This window comes from Etheostoma spectabile, chromosome 2 (assembly GCF_008692095.1).
Source record: "Etheostoma spectabile isolate EspeVRDwgs_2016 chromosome 2, UIUC_Espe_1.0, whole genome shotgun sequence".
NCBI lineage: Eukaryota > Metazoa > Chordata > Actinopteri > Perciformes > Percidae > Etheostoma > Etheostoma spectabile.
The window spans coordinates 10,650,366-10,665,864 of NC_045734.1; the positions used below are offsets into that span (position 1 = coordinate 10,650,366).

Consider the following 15,499-nt stretch of genomic DNA (forward strand, 5'->3'; position numbering starts at 1 on the left):
CACAATCAATAATGGTTTGTATTTTTGTCTTCTACTCTTGTCTCCTCTGGGGTATCTAGGATACTGCAGGCAAGGTGCTGGACCGCTGGACCATCATGTCCCGGGAAGAAGAGATCATCACCCTGCAGCAGTTCCTGCGCTTTGGTGAGACCAAGTCCATTGTGGAGCTGATGGCTATTCAGGAGAAGGAAGGTCAGGCAGTTACAGTTCCCTCCTCCAAAACCGACTCTGGGATTAGGACATTCATTGAAAGTAACAACAGATCCCGCAGCCCAGGGCTCCTGACACATCTGGAAAACAGTAGCCCATCTAGCATTCACCATTTTGAGAATATCCCCAACAGCTTAGCCTTCCTCCTGCCCTTCCAATACATCAACCCAGTCTCTGCCCCTATGCTTGGGTTGCCCCCCAATGGCATGCCTATGGAGCAGTCTGCTCTCCGGCTCCGGGAGCCCAGCCTGCCAAACCAAGGTGAACAGGTGGACACCAGTGAGTCAGAAGTGTCCCTATCACCCTTCCGCACAGGCCAGAGCCCGAGCCGTGGAGCTCTTGGAGCCATGAACAACATTGAACCCAAGACAGAGCCCAACAACAGGGCATCACCCATCTCACCGACCCCTTCCACTCAGCAGGCTCAACAACAGCAGCAACAGCAAACATCGCTCCAACAGCAGCAGCAGGGCCAACAGCACTCCCAAAATCAACCTCAGCAATCCAACAGGTTGAGCGACCACCAGGCCCACCACCACTTTGTAAAGGACGAGCAGTCTAAAAGCATCACCCATGCTTCCTTTTCCTCCAAGATGCATCGCATGCGCCGCATGGGATCCACCTCACGCAAAGGTCGTGTTTGCTGCAATTCTTGTGGCAAAACCTTTTATGACAAGGGCACACTTAAGATACATTATAATGCTGTACACTTGAAGATCAAACATCGTTGCACCATTGAGGGCTGCAATATGGTCTTCAGCTCACTACGCAGTCGCAACCGCCACAGTGCCAACCCAAATCCACGGTTGCACATGCCCATGCTGCGCAATAACCGTGACAAGGACCTTATCCGTTCAACCACTGGTACACCTGTCATCTCAAGCACCAAGAATGGTGGCTTCACACTCACCAGCCCTGGAAGGCCACCACTGGGCTTCACTACTCCACCGGTAGATCCTATGCTTCAGTCACCCCTGCAAAGCCCACTGGTTTTCCCGTCGCTGAAGTCGGTGCAGCCTGTCCAGCCAGTGCCCCCTTTCTACCGCACACTACTGTCCCCTGCAGACCTTGTCAGTCCTCCAGTGTCACTGCCCACCAGCCCCATCCTGCCCACAACCACCAACAGCACCACCCTGATGGACCAACAACAGCATCTCCTGGCTGCTGCAGCAGTGGCTTCACATAATAATGTTCACTTGTCAGAGATAGTCCCCATGTCCCAACGCTTACACACAACTAGTGCCAATCACGACCTCAACACTGGCAGCAGTGACCCCACGCCCAAAAAGAAGCCTCGTAAATCAAGCATGCCAGTGAAGATTGAGAAGGAAGTGATCGATGTGGCTGATGAATACGAGGACAAAGATGATGATGACGATGACATCCACCATAATCACCACCATCACTCATCCCTTCTTCACAACAATGTCAAAATAAATGGTAACTGTAACAGCAACAACAATAGTGGCAGTGGTACTGGAAACCACAGTGGTGGTAGTGGGCAGCAATCCCCTTCCCAGGATGAGATGAGCCCTGGCCTAGCTCTGAGAGGCATGATGAGGCAGAGTGAAGATGAATGCAGGGAAGGGACTGGCAGTGACAGCAGGGGTGGGAATGATCTGCAAGGCTCTGGCGAGCTGCGTTGTATTGGCAGCTTCACTTCTGAGGACCAGGATCATGAAAGAGATTTTGAGAATGAATCTGAAACCTCTGATTCCAAGATGTTCTACCGTGATGAGCTGATGGATGTGGAGGAACAGCAAAAACAAAGCAGGAGTGGAAGGTGTCTGGACAAGGAACAGGATGATGAGGGTTGTGACGAAGCCCAGTTGAGAAAGGAAATGGAAGGCAAGGGTCATTCCTCACCCTCTCCTCATCAGCCCCCTATCAGGATCAAGGAAGAACTCAACGATCCTACTTACGACATGTTCTGCCATATGGGCCAGTATGGCCTCTATAATGGAAGCATGGCAGCAGCTGCTGCTGCTGCAAGCATGGCTGCTCTGCATGAGAGCTTCATCTCTTCGATGGGCTACGGTGCTAGCCCACCCAAATTTCCTTCTTCTCAATCACCAGAGGGAGACCCATGCTCAAGTCCGGACCCCAAGATCTGCTATGTGTGTAAGAAGAGCTTCAAGAGTTCCTATAGCATGAAACTGCACTACAAGAATGTGCATCTCAAAGAGATGCATGTGTGCACTGTGGCTGGCTGCAACGCTGCCTTCCCTTCACGGCGGAGCAGAGACAGGTCAGTGCTAGAACTTGGTAATGTAACCATTTTTAATTGTGAGTCACAGGTAGGTTCAATAGAAATGCTTAATTTAATACTGTATTTATAATCTGTTATAATTTCAATTAAGGCCCTACATAAATCCACTGAATATACTAAATTTTGTTTGTAAGGATATAGGGATATAGTTTTTTTAAAAGCCATTTAAAAAAAATAGTTCAATATATTGCAAAAAGGGGTTTCTAAACACAAGGGAAAAACACTGAGGGAAAAGGTACTCAAAACAAGTGAAATTATCTGTCCATGCAGGAGGATAATTTCACTTGACAAGCTTGCTTGATTTAAGATTATAGTGTAAAGTTGAACATTTAAAATAAGAAATTTACTTTTGAAACAAAATAAATGATCTAACACTTCTAAATCAAAGTTTTTTTTATCTTGGTAAAAACCAAATAATTTGCCGTAGATATTTTGTTGAGAGATCTTGCCTTTTTATTTCATGTTAAAAAATAAGATATACTTACATTACTGTATGCCATTTATCTGGATATGCTATCACATAACATCTGTTAGCTAATTCAACACAAACAAATTGATTCAGGGGCATCTGCTCCTTGTCAAGTCAGAATTCAGAAGACTAGGGTGTCAGGATCAGAAACACATAGACACACATTCAAACAAGCACCAGTCCATACCCATCAACCCTGTAGCTGCAGTGTGTTGTTTACCTGCCCTCCCTGCCTCACCTTGTGACAGGGAGGTGAAGGTGCATATATTAACATAGACAGCGGTTTGTCAAACCACTGCATTTATTAGCGCATTAGGAGGTGAGGCTACCCGTACTCACCTGGGCTTGTTAGCACATATCAGTCCCACACACTCACTCCACATAATATCTATGCTGTAGCAGCAGTGACAGCTGGTTGATGCCGTAACACATGCTGCAGGTACATAACATGACAAGTGCCCTGGGCAAGCACAGACTCCCTAAAAGATTACAAACTTCTTCTTTTTTGCATCATGGGAGCCCTTTTAAATGTTAGGTTCCATCATCAAGACATGCTTAATGGGTAGAATTTCCAAAACCTCCTACATAGACAGTAATAATTACCCTTACAATTACAGTTAATAGAGGAATAAATAATTATCAAAATTACAGCTGTGTGTAAATTTATATCTTAGGTTTGGCGACATTGAAAATCACATTCCCTTGCCAGTTATGTGAACAACGAGCAGGGAAATTGTGTCAAATGGCCCTTGACACAAATTCTCTCTAAAAAGCACTTCAAGTGTGACAAATAACTCTCATGTTCACACTATCATTTCAATAGAATTCAGCTTCTCTACATAACAGCCTTACTCATTCTGTACTTTAAGGGGAATAGAAAATAGAAAATAAATAAAATCTTGTAACATCCGTGACAAGTTATATTTTTATTCAGTAAGGGGCAAGTTGCAACACACTGCATGCTTCCAATTGGGAAACAAATCTTCCTAGAGGGAGCTTTATATTTTTCCTCAGTGTTTTGTCCACCCACACACTGGCTCTGGCCCCCTCCAACATCATCTCCTCCACGACTGCTGCCTCCCTCCACCCAAACTCGCTGCTCTTTTTCACCCTGAGTCTTTTATTACATTTTGTTGTTTCTGGGCATCTGTTCCTACCACTGTTTGTTCATTACCAGCATGTAAATAGAGCAGGTGATTTTGGGACTCTATTAGAATTCATGTGGGAGGGGAACAGGGGGAGAAGAACAGGATACAAGGTAGTGTTGAAGTGAAGGTGAAACCCTGCTGCTCACCTGACACAGCTGTGCCGAGAGCAGCAAGATGACAGGAAGTGTTCTTATAACATGCATTGCCTCAGCTTCTGCCAATGGTAAGCACCCCTCTTTTGACACGGCTTTAGGAATAGAGGATGCCTAAGGCATGACCGACCTTCTGTGTAACGTGCATGCGCACACACGCACAGATGCAAACGCACATATGTACAAATGGAAAACAGAGAAAACAATTTGCTCTTCTATACATCTCTCAATCAGTTTCCTATTGCTATAAAACAGCTGTTGGATATAAACTATAACTAGTCTTATCTGAACTTTTAAATAGCAGGATGAGATCTCCACAGTACATTTATTGGGGAATTTAACATTCCAATGGGAGGTAGGAGTTGCACCATAGAGTTTTGTAAACTCAACAGGTTGCATTTTCACAAATATGCAGCCAGGCGTTTGGTATCAAAGCCAGGGGTGAGGAGAGTGCTGTAGACAGGCACAGAGCATTCAAGGATCAGACCATAAGGCACCAAAAGGCAACACCTCAACATGAACTTTTTCTATGCTTGCTCTCTTCATGTGTCAGCCTGGATGTGTGTGTGTGTGTGTGTGTGTGTGTGTGGCGTGGGTTGTTGTGGTGTGTGGTGTGTGTGTGGTGTGGTGTGTGTGTGTGTGTGTGGGTGTGGTGGTTTGTGTGTGTGTGTGTGTGTGTGTGTGTGTGTGTGTGTGTGTTGCCCATGATGAAACACCAGCATGTAAATACAATTCAAACACATGAAGTGGCAGAACATATGCAAGAGAGATAACGTTATAGGAAGAAGGAACAATTACTGCTGTGATCATAAAGCATCTTTGAGCCAGGGGCCGGACAGTATTGCTCTGGGTGGGTGAGACCTACGCACACTATTGTTCACATGCTATTTCTGTAGGGGATAAATTCCTGATAACGGGACATATTAATTTTCCGCTTTCCGAAAGAAGGGCATTACTGTACATAGCTTGAGGAACCCTGGGGCTCTCTGACTCTGTCCCTGGGCAATCCTCTAATGGCATAATGTAGTATGTTCGAGTGTAATGGTGGCAATGAATGGGAATATAATTTAGTTGTTTTCACAAGAGCATAATGCTCTGATAAGATTAAACTACATGAACAAAGATATTTGCACAAAATAATGTTTAGAATGTTTAATACTAGTAAATTAGATAAGTCAAACTCCATTCTTTCCCATAATTAGATTGTTTGTGTTGGCAAAAATTATTAATTAGCAGCTCTGCCTGGTGGTTGTATGAAGAAAATATAATACTTAATACTTTCTACTTAAAACACAAAGTAATTGTCATAAAAAAATAGGAAAGATCCATTAGAATAATAGGCATACTGAATTTGAATAAGAGTAAGGTAAACTAGTGATTATTTGTTGTTGTTTTTGCAGCTGAATAATGTATGCCAAAACAGTATTATAATATGCAGCCCTGCCTGGCTTCCTGTTCACAAAACCTCCCAAACACAGCTGTTGACATCCAGCAACAGGAAAGTCCAAGAACCACCGCATTTCTGATTAGCCCATTGACCGAGTGAAAATCCAAAGGCACGTAAACACACCATCAGACACCAGCATCAAAAGCTCCCATATCAAAGAGAAGAAGAAAAAATAGGAGAGGTCATTTGATCTACCAAGAAAAACAACCAAGAGCCAATGACATTGTCAGAGTAGGACACATTGTAAATGTGCTTTCACGGAAAAAAGTACCACTAGTGTTTGTTCACTTTGGATCCCTGCCTTATTGAGAAGACGGTAGGATTTCACACACATACACAAGCATTAGTACACGCATACTGTACATACACACATGCAATAATGCAGGAAAGGATAATTTAATGTGCCCTCAAGCAAGCATGTAATGTGTGTGTTTTTAGCGTAAAACAGAGACCAACATAAGTGTGTGTGTGTATGTGTGGTTTTACGGTGGGGTGTTTTATCCCAGCCTTTTGGCCGCCTGCTCCACGGTGGTAAATGATTGCATATTTATTGTAGGGAGCAAGCATCGTCGGCCGAAGTGTTGAAGAAGCTGCATGATTAACTGCTGGAAAGATGCGCGTACCACTAATCATCACAATTATTGGCTTCGTTAATCATCATTTTTAAACCGTTGACGAGACTTGTCTTATTGCTTCTCTTTTTTAAGTCAATCCAACATTTTAACTTGCTTCTATGTCGCTACAGCAAGTAGTTGTCCTCCCTCTTCCCCATTCCCATGGTGCAGCAGCGCGCAGTCCGTGGTCCCTACATGGGCCACTGCAAATGGAGAGTGAAGGTTAATTATGTTGGAGAGTCTCATTCCTCCCCTCTCCTTCCTCTCTCTGTCTCCCTCCCGTTCCCTTGGTCCCCTCACGGCATGTGGGCCCGGCTCCGCTGCTTCACAATTAGCTCTCTGTTTGTCTCTTATAAACAAAGGGCACGCTTCTCATAGAGAGAATATGTAAGCAAAAGCAACTCATTCCAGATCAAAATATCTGCTGATTAAAATACAGAAAAAAAATATCTTGTCACAATAATTTATCATTGAGTTTCCTTGTGATGTACAGTATTTTGAAGCAAATAAGAAGATTTTTTAAATTCTTTGATTAATGACATATAGACGCCCATGCAAGTACGCTGTTATCAATTTAATTCTAGTACATGGAAAAGTTTTCTGTGTGATATTTAATGCATTTTTAATGTCTATGCAGTAATTTGTTTGAGGCTTCTCATTGTTTGTGGTCTGTGCTGTTAAGCAAACTGAAACAATGCAAAGCAGATACAACAGATGACAGAGAGTGATAAATGTTACTAAAACTCTTGTCCTCCCACTTACACCTAAAACCTCATAACACACCAGTCAGTCAGTCAGTTTAACACCACTCAGCTTTCCATCTCATTTACACATTATGAGCATTTAGACAACATACACACATATTCACATACACACTGACACAAAAACAAGGGCCAGGGCCATCAGATGAACCTAAAGATGATTAACGCCAGTTGGGACAGGCACACACTCGCTCTACCTCCTCTGCACAGTCAAAAATGGGCTCTCTGGAGGCCTCCCCCATCTTTTGGGCAGAGATGAGAGTGTCAAATTGGTTTGCTTGCCACATTACTATCAAACAGGGAGGTAGAGATGGAGCGGGAGGGGCTGGCTAAGGAGTTGGGTTTGGGGGAGGAACGATAGAGTGTACTGAAGTGGAGTGATGGAGGTGAAGTGGAGTGGGAAATGGGGCAGAAAGTCTAAATCTGATAAATGAATGGATAAGTGCATTATGCCCACTGTGTGTGGATTCAGCTGACTTATTTTGATTATTTAGGGCAAGGAGGCATTGCCAACACAGGAGTAAAATAATGTTCAGGCAAATGATCTTAAACTGGGCTCTTTTTCTTCTCTGTATCTCATGATTGAATCATTTTCAAATGGTTACAAATGATATATCATAAAGTGACTTTTTCCTTCCATTTTTTATTTTCATATATCTGTACAATAGATTAGCAGATTGAAGTAAATGTAAATCATTTTTAATTAGAAATTGTTGTAATATTTAACATGTGGTGTGCATTTCTGAGTATTTCAAATGGATACTGTAGCTATAGCGCAGACTACTTACTGCATGATATTTAGCATGTCTGACATTAATATCTAAAACTGAGATAGCCATGGTTAACTTAGAGCTTATTAGCAGTGATAAGGTGTTGTTATAGAGATGGAGACATGTTGCAAAGGACCTGCCTACCTGAGCATCATCAACAGCATCCTGAGCTTCAGGTTTAACTGAGCAAATCTGTGGCCCCTCTTCCTGTCAAAGACTGCTTGGTAGCCCGACAGAAATTGTGCTCCTTTCTTCATATACTGATCACGGCATATTTAAGACTGTTTTAATACACTTCGGCCCCTCACAGACTAGTTTGACTAGACAGGGGAAACTGTACAGCACCACAGACATTGAGCCATGACACACATGTTTTAGCCATAAGCCAACACCATATGGGTGCAACTGTACTATAAAAGGATAACAAAGAAGAAAGGATTTATATAGTAATTTTGATCAAAGTCCCTCTTTATGGAAGTAGTATATTTTCCGTTTTTCGAACATACACACACACAAACAGACAAAAGCACAAGCCAACACGCACACATGCAGTGACAGCCAAAGCCGATCGATTTGCCACGCTCTCTCTCCTCAACGCTGACGATGCTTGAGTGGACATGCTCCTGGTTGCCTGGTTTACAGAAAAGGGTCCCTCCAATGAATGTATTTCTACCTCTTGCAGGACAATGTCGGATAGGGAAGTAAATAATTAAAGGAAAGGGACCCTTTTTGACTGCATCAACCCTGCCACTGCTGGTAAGCTCTACTATCCATTGTGACTCAATTTTTACCCTGCCAAGGATGACCGTTTTCTTTTCTTCTTTTTTGTTTTGTTTCACACACATGCCCTCCCTGCATGGAAACCCCTCACATTAAAGGCACAGAGTGTTTGCATATTATTTTTTTCTTATTTCATGTAAGTGCTGACCTGATATAAAAGGAATGGGCCTTGTGTATGTCATCTCTGACGCCGGTCATTAGTTGCTTAAGTTTCTTTTCTGTGTTATGCAGTTTTATTGTGACATGTGTGCAGTGGGACCCCTTATTTTAGTCTGACTTGACAACAGTGAAATTAAAGTGAAAAATTATTGAGTTAGTTTTTTGAAGCCCATTTCACTTTGCATCCTGTAGCATGGCTTTGTGTGCTAACTGTAATTCTCACTAATGGTATCTTGGCTTAAGCATGGCACTTGTTACTTAGTTTCATTCATCAGTTGTAGCACACTGTGCAATACAGTTTGCCTTGTGTTTGGGAAAAAAATGCTCATCTTAATTAAATCCAGGGCTACATAAAGACATGTTCATTGAGGTGCTCGATTAAGCCACCTTCAATAGGGAACGAATGCGATAATGCTGTCAGGGTCTAGTGCTAATATGCTATCCAGTTCCCCTCGATTATCACATTACCACAGCTCGAATCAATTGATAAACTCCCATTCGATATGGTGGAGTATTTAATTGAGTCAGAGTCTATTGGATTTGAGGGCTGTGCAGTGCAGACATGCTGACAGCGGTAAACATTAGCAGAATGCTCTCTCTCTCTGTGCGATCTTAGAGCACTTTTCTGAGGAGAGCTACAGGATGAATTTCTGTTTCTATGTGACCGTCTATGTGTCTTGACTGATAACAATAATTACATATGTAGTGGTTATTAGGTATTGAATGTGTGTAGCCTGGTGCCATTTCATAAAAATAAGATAAGTTGACAATATGTAATATATATATATACACATTTTTGTATGTACAAATACATGTATTTTTAAACTGTGGCTATTTCGTATTTGAGGGGAAATCTACATTACTCATACACTGGCAGCCTTCAGATTTACAACTATGACTGTCTCCCCACAGGCACAGCTCCAACATCAACCTGCACCGCAAACTGCTGACCAAAGAGCTGGACGACATTGTCCTGGACCCCCAACTCCCGCCACTGCCCAAGGACCTGCGAGCCGAGTTACTGGCAAAGATCTACGCTGGGCACCACATGGACTTGGACCGATATGCTGGGATGGGCATCGGAGGCGCTAGCCTCCGGCCCGCTGGCATGAACCACAATGCCCATTCCCCCATGAGCAGTGAGTATCCCCACCACCCACTCAACCATAACCTTAAAAACCACCACACTAACGGCTTCTCCCGGGCCCAGCCAGACGACTACATGGTGTTGGACCTGAGCACCACATCCAGTATACAATCCAGCAGCAGTGTCCACTCCTCACATGAGTCAGACGAGGGCAGCGATGAAGGCATCCTATTGGATGATCTGGAGGAGGAGGGAGAAGAGAATGAGGAGGAGGGCAACAGTGAGGGGGAGGACTGCTCCCAGCATGCCGAGGGGCGGGCTGAAAGAAGGCATCGGGATGAAACTGGAGAACTAAGAGGGGAAGGACCTGGTGAGGGTTTGGAACCTTCCTCCTCACCATTCCTCTTTTCGCCCACTGGGGGCAGTAATGGTGGCAACAGTGGGATCCTCTGCAACATCTGCCATAAAATGTACAGCAACAAAGGAACCCTGCGTGTGCACTACAAGACTGTGCACCTGCGTGAGATGCACAAGTGCAAAATCCCCGGTTGCAACATGGTGTTCAGCTCTGTGCGCAGCCGTAATCGACACTCTCAGAACCCCAACCTCCATAAAAACATGCCCTTCTCTACAATAATAGACTAAATAATGACTTGCTATTCTACCCTGCTGTCCGTCGGCCCGCTCCTCCCTTCATTCCTCATCCTTATTCCTCCTGAAATTATCTTTTAATCCCGGCCGAGGGCCATCAAATACAAGCTAAATGCCTGTATGCCTCCTGCCCGTCCTCTGAAAGTCATTGCAAGACATTTCTATAACCCTCTATAAAATTCATCAACTCTAAATACAGTTTATTATTGTGACCTTTGACTCTTCCTTCTTTGGAAGAACAGGATGGCGCTCTTGCGCATGGAGTTTGCTTTATAACAGTTTTTTTCCATAAGCCCCTCCATCCTTACTTTGAGACCTCTCCCTGCTTTGTTTTTGTCCGTCTCCAAAGAATCTATTCAAACTCTTATTTGTGACTTTGCCTGCAGAAATGATAGTATTGAGAAAAAAAAAAGAAAATCTTCTTGTTGTATTTGTGTAATGATAGCTTTTAAATGAACCCCTAACAAAAGCATGACAGCTTCATTTGTAAATAATGTTCCAAGAGGCTTTTGGTGTAAAAGAGTTGTGTTGATGGTTGTTTGCTTCTTTTTTCTCTCTCGTTATGGTTTTATGTTACAGTCCAGTACAATACTTCCAGCTATAGGCAAGAAAGAGGTAGCATCTTACTAGTTTGACTCATTTATGTTAGCCTCAAAGACACGTTTTAAACTAAGTCCTAGGGAAAAAAAAGAATATCATGTGACTTGTTTTATCTACTTGTTAGATATTCAGAGGTTGCCGGCATGCTTTTTTAGGCTCCTACACTGATATCATTATCTGTATTTCTATTGGGTTTTTTTTGTTTAGTTTTTCGTCTGTTATGTTTATGAGCTTTAGTATACCAGTTCAGTTTTTGCACTTTGCATCTATACAAGGGGATGTGTAATATTATTATGAGGACTTTTGCAATGGTGAGTTTAAATGTTGTTTGGGGTCATTGATGGCTACAGTGCCAAGGTAAATGATAATACCTTCAACATACTGTACTTGTGCCAGTTTCTTTTTGCACGTGCTCAGTTTCAAACAGTTTCACAGCAGAAAACGTCTCACCACCCAGAATCAAACCTGAGATCTTCTCCATCACTAAACAACGTATTCAGAAAGTGTTTCCAAAGTGTCTTGCCTCACAACCAATCCAAGTGTGACTGAATAGAAACTGCTGTTAGACAAACACATAGGAGTTAAGTATTGATAAAGTCTCTCCTCTTTCTTACTTTGTTAATTTTTTTAACGATAATTACTTCAGAGGTTCAGCGGGGTCATCTGTATAAAGCATGACATTATTGTGACATTGTCAAACAAAGTTATCAAGAACTCATGGCTTTTCTTACAAAAGGCATCTTAATATAATATAACTGTCCCAATAGATTTGAAAAAAGAGAGAAAAAAGATGGAAATAGTCATTCAACTGTGATCAAAACAAAACAGAATTGTTTGCTTAAGAAGAGTTTCTTTAGTGTGGCAGTATGTACTTAAACCATGCCCCATTGGATTAATATGATGCACTTGAGTCTTAAATCTTTTGCTGTGATATTTTTGGTATCGGTTTCCATTGCTGAGTGTCAGCTACAAATGTACTCTATGAAAAATGTTGCCATTTTCATGGCTGTTGTCTGCAGCCATTTTTTACATGTCCATGACTGTCTTACGGTACAACTATTTCCAGTAACTGGGCAAAGTAGCCATGGGAAGGGGTATTTATTGGTGGGTGATATATCTTCATGGATATGTTTTTGTCCAGTATAAGAATATTTTTTGTAAAAAGACAAAAAATAGAGATTGTTCCTCAGTTTGACTTGTTTATCAATGTATTAGCAATGCCATGTGTTACTATACAAGGAGATCTTCTCTTACTTGACTGGTGCTACACAGAGGGAAAAATATGCAGTGTTATGTAGTGTGCTGTAGAGTATTCACAACACCTTACATCCATAACAGTGTTGAGTTCAATTTGTTTCATACTTAAGCCATTTTGCAATATAGACATGACCTATTCTAGTGAAATATTTCATGTCTTTTTTTAAAGACTCCACCTATATGACACATGCAGTTTTCAGTCTTCTCTTCTCAGAGATAAAGAGAGCAAGACAGAGAGCTGAGGCTGATGGAAAGGTTGCGGAGGTGGAAGGCTGACTAGGGAGGAAAGGATGACAGCAGTGATCATTAAAAATGTGCTGCTTCTCCGTTACCTGGAGGCGTCCCTGCCATTCCAGCTTCTTCTGTCTAATAACTCACTTGTCACTTCGTTACACTGCCAGACTCCAAGGTTGCTGACAAGACTATGACACTGACAGAAAGAGAAAAAAAGGACAGCGATTGTGTACGCCGAACAATTCAATTTCACCCGTTCGATTGAGTTGAATTCAATTAATCTATTCATTTTCTGTGTGTGCTTATTCTTATTCAGGGTCGCTGATAATTCAATTCAACTCTTTTCTCTCATTCTGTTTTTCTCTTCGTCTGTCAGAGCGCAGTCATTTAACAGCCGCCTTACCCATTTCTTCAACCCGCCACTCACCACCTCCACACCCCATAGCGCAAGTCCTAGAGGGACACACACTAATAGTGTATGCTTAAGTTCACCGGACGGCCATGGCATAGGAAAAAGGGATGGGTAATTGCCTGTTTATCCCAAGTGAAGGGAAAACTGAGTACAGGAACCCCTGCCTTCTCCCAGGAGTGGGTTTCACTGAGGCGCTCGCTGCCTCATTCACTCATTCAATCCCCCTAGCCCTCGCTCTGGCAGAAATAAAAAAGTGCTACTCCAGGAACCCTGCTGACAGCTGTCTCTCTAACACACAACCATACAAACACATGCACACACACAGAGGACAGTGACGCACACTTGCATGTGCTTCCTACTTACAGGCCAGAAAGATGACAAGAACTACATGACTTGTTAACCACCAGTGATAGAGGACACATTTAGAGTGTATTCTCACCACAGGAAACAAAACCCTCCATCTAGCATTAACAGTATAGCTGATGCCACTACATAGAAAGCTAATACTCTGTTATGGAGGATGGTGTGAGCTAGCACTGAGTCAGGCATGGAAAGCTCAAAGCTCCTATAAGTAGTAGCATTTCATTACCACTTTTTTTCATTTTCTAATACTTTTATGGCATTTAACCTTAAAAGGACACTGTTTAATGAAGAAAATATATTAAAAAGTCCAGCAAGCTCACAGATGGATTTGAACTCTCTAGAATTAAGAAAGCCATGCCCTTCTTCATCTGAGAAAACACATTCTCTCAGTTTTAGTTCCAGACTCCACCACACTATTCATGCCTTGTTCCTTGCTGTCCATTTCTCAAGTAGCAGCTGCAGTGCATGACCTCTATCTGTGTACATGCGTGTGCCTGGAAGAAAACTGAATATCATAGAAGAGATTTTCTTACAACACAATTCTCCCACCTCCTACGGGCTCCTTCTGAGTCCTGCATGATGCTGGTCATGCCAGCTCAGAGGCTTGAACCAGATCTGAGAAAACATGCAAAGTCCAGCATAGCCAGGGAGACAGATGGCAAGAGAGAGAGGGCAGAGATGGTGAAAAGGGATTGGGTTTAGAAAGTGGTCTGGCTGGAGCCTTGCGGCAGTCACTTAACAAGGCAGGGGAGAAAGAGAGGAACACAGGGAGAGGAGAGAGCAAGAGAGCAGCAGGGCCAGGACTCCCCAGGAGTCTTTGCCAGCTTCTTCTAGATTGCCTGCTGGGGAGCGATCGAGCCAGCCTTCAAATTTACACCCCTCTCCCCTACACTCTTCTCTCCTCTGAGAAATGACCACCAATTTCCCCCTCTCCTCTGAGAGAGCCCCCAATCCAATCTTTGTCTTTCTTACTTCTCCAACCACATGGACCCAGGTGCATCCTGCTACCTAGTGACCGGGGCTGTGGATCCGCGGGAACACCTCACTTAGAGCGCCCGATTGGCCCAGACCACTGAAGTGAATCTTTAATATTTGATTAGAGGAGCGTCAAGCATCAGTTATTCTGTAATTCTACATAGCACACAGAGGGAGAAGTAGATGGCAAACGGCTAAAGCGGCTGACCTGTTAATCGCTGTCCGTTTTGTTCACGTCACAGAGTGAGCACAATAGGTGTAAGCGGAGAAGATGAGCGGTGACACTGCATGCGTAACTGTCCAGTTATTAGTCATGTAACAAAGTGGGATTAAAGTATTTGATAGGACATCGTAATAAATAGGCAGATGGAAGACAAATACACACATTTTTGTATAGATGCTTCAGTCTCAAGTTATATTCTTTAAAAAAAAAAAACTACTCTCGTTATACCCTCATTAATTTGAACTGGAACCTGTGAAATGTCGAGAATTAATTCATATGATGTTTTCCATTGTGCCAATTATATGTTATAGTCTTAAAGTGTAAATAAGCTTGAAGACCTGGTGAATTTAGAGGTTTTTTTCCACACTGTTTTTGTGTCTCCAATGCATTTATGTCTTTAAAAGCCCATGTTATGGCACTGGCACTCGACAGCGTTGCATGGCTACATCGTCGCACTGCAAAGAACAAACAGAGCAAAGGAGCTTGCGTCACTTTGGTGTCAAAATGGTGATTTGAAAGCCTCATGAACACTGTATGTTCCCTAAACAGGTGTTTCCCATTTGCAGACAGGAGGAAGAAATGGTCCTCTTTCTAAAAGACTCTTGTTTCTTTCTTTTCTTTCTTTTCTTTTTGCCTTTCTTGTATTTGTTTTTGTATCATAACTGTCTATGGTTTTTGCATAAAATGCATAAGGGTTTTGGGATGTAAATGGAATTTTATTCATATTTTGTCCAAATACCTCTTGTAATTTGTATCAGAATTCTTGTACAATTTTTATATTAAAGATTTATCAGTCACTGGCATTTTGTCATAGCAATTTTATTAAAATTGTGTTATTTAATGAAAGTAAAGTAGCTTGAAAAGACACCCTTCTTTATACAATAATGTAGAAGGAAATTACAGATCCACAAAACACTG

The 15,499-nt window shown here is 42.6% G+C and overlaps 1 protein-coding gene across 1 annotated transcript in view; it reads left to right on the plus strand.

The window, feature by feature from the left end:
* The window catches only part of bnc2 (basonuclin zinc finger protein 2), a gene marked incomplete in the record, with an annotated part of 164,597 nt that extends 149,803 nt beyond the window's left edge, over window positions 1-14,794 (plus strand). The window contains 2 exon segments of the mRNA XM_032535139.1: window positions 60-2,458; window positions 9,692-14,794. Of these exon segments, the coding sequence (XP_032391030.1) occupies window positions 60-2,458; window positions 9,692-10,511 (3,219 nt within the window).
* Window positions 14,795-15,499: the final 705 nt, after the last annotated feature.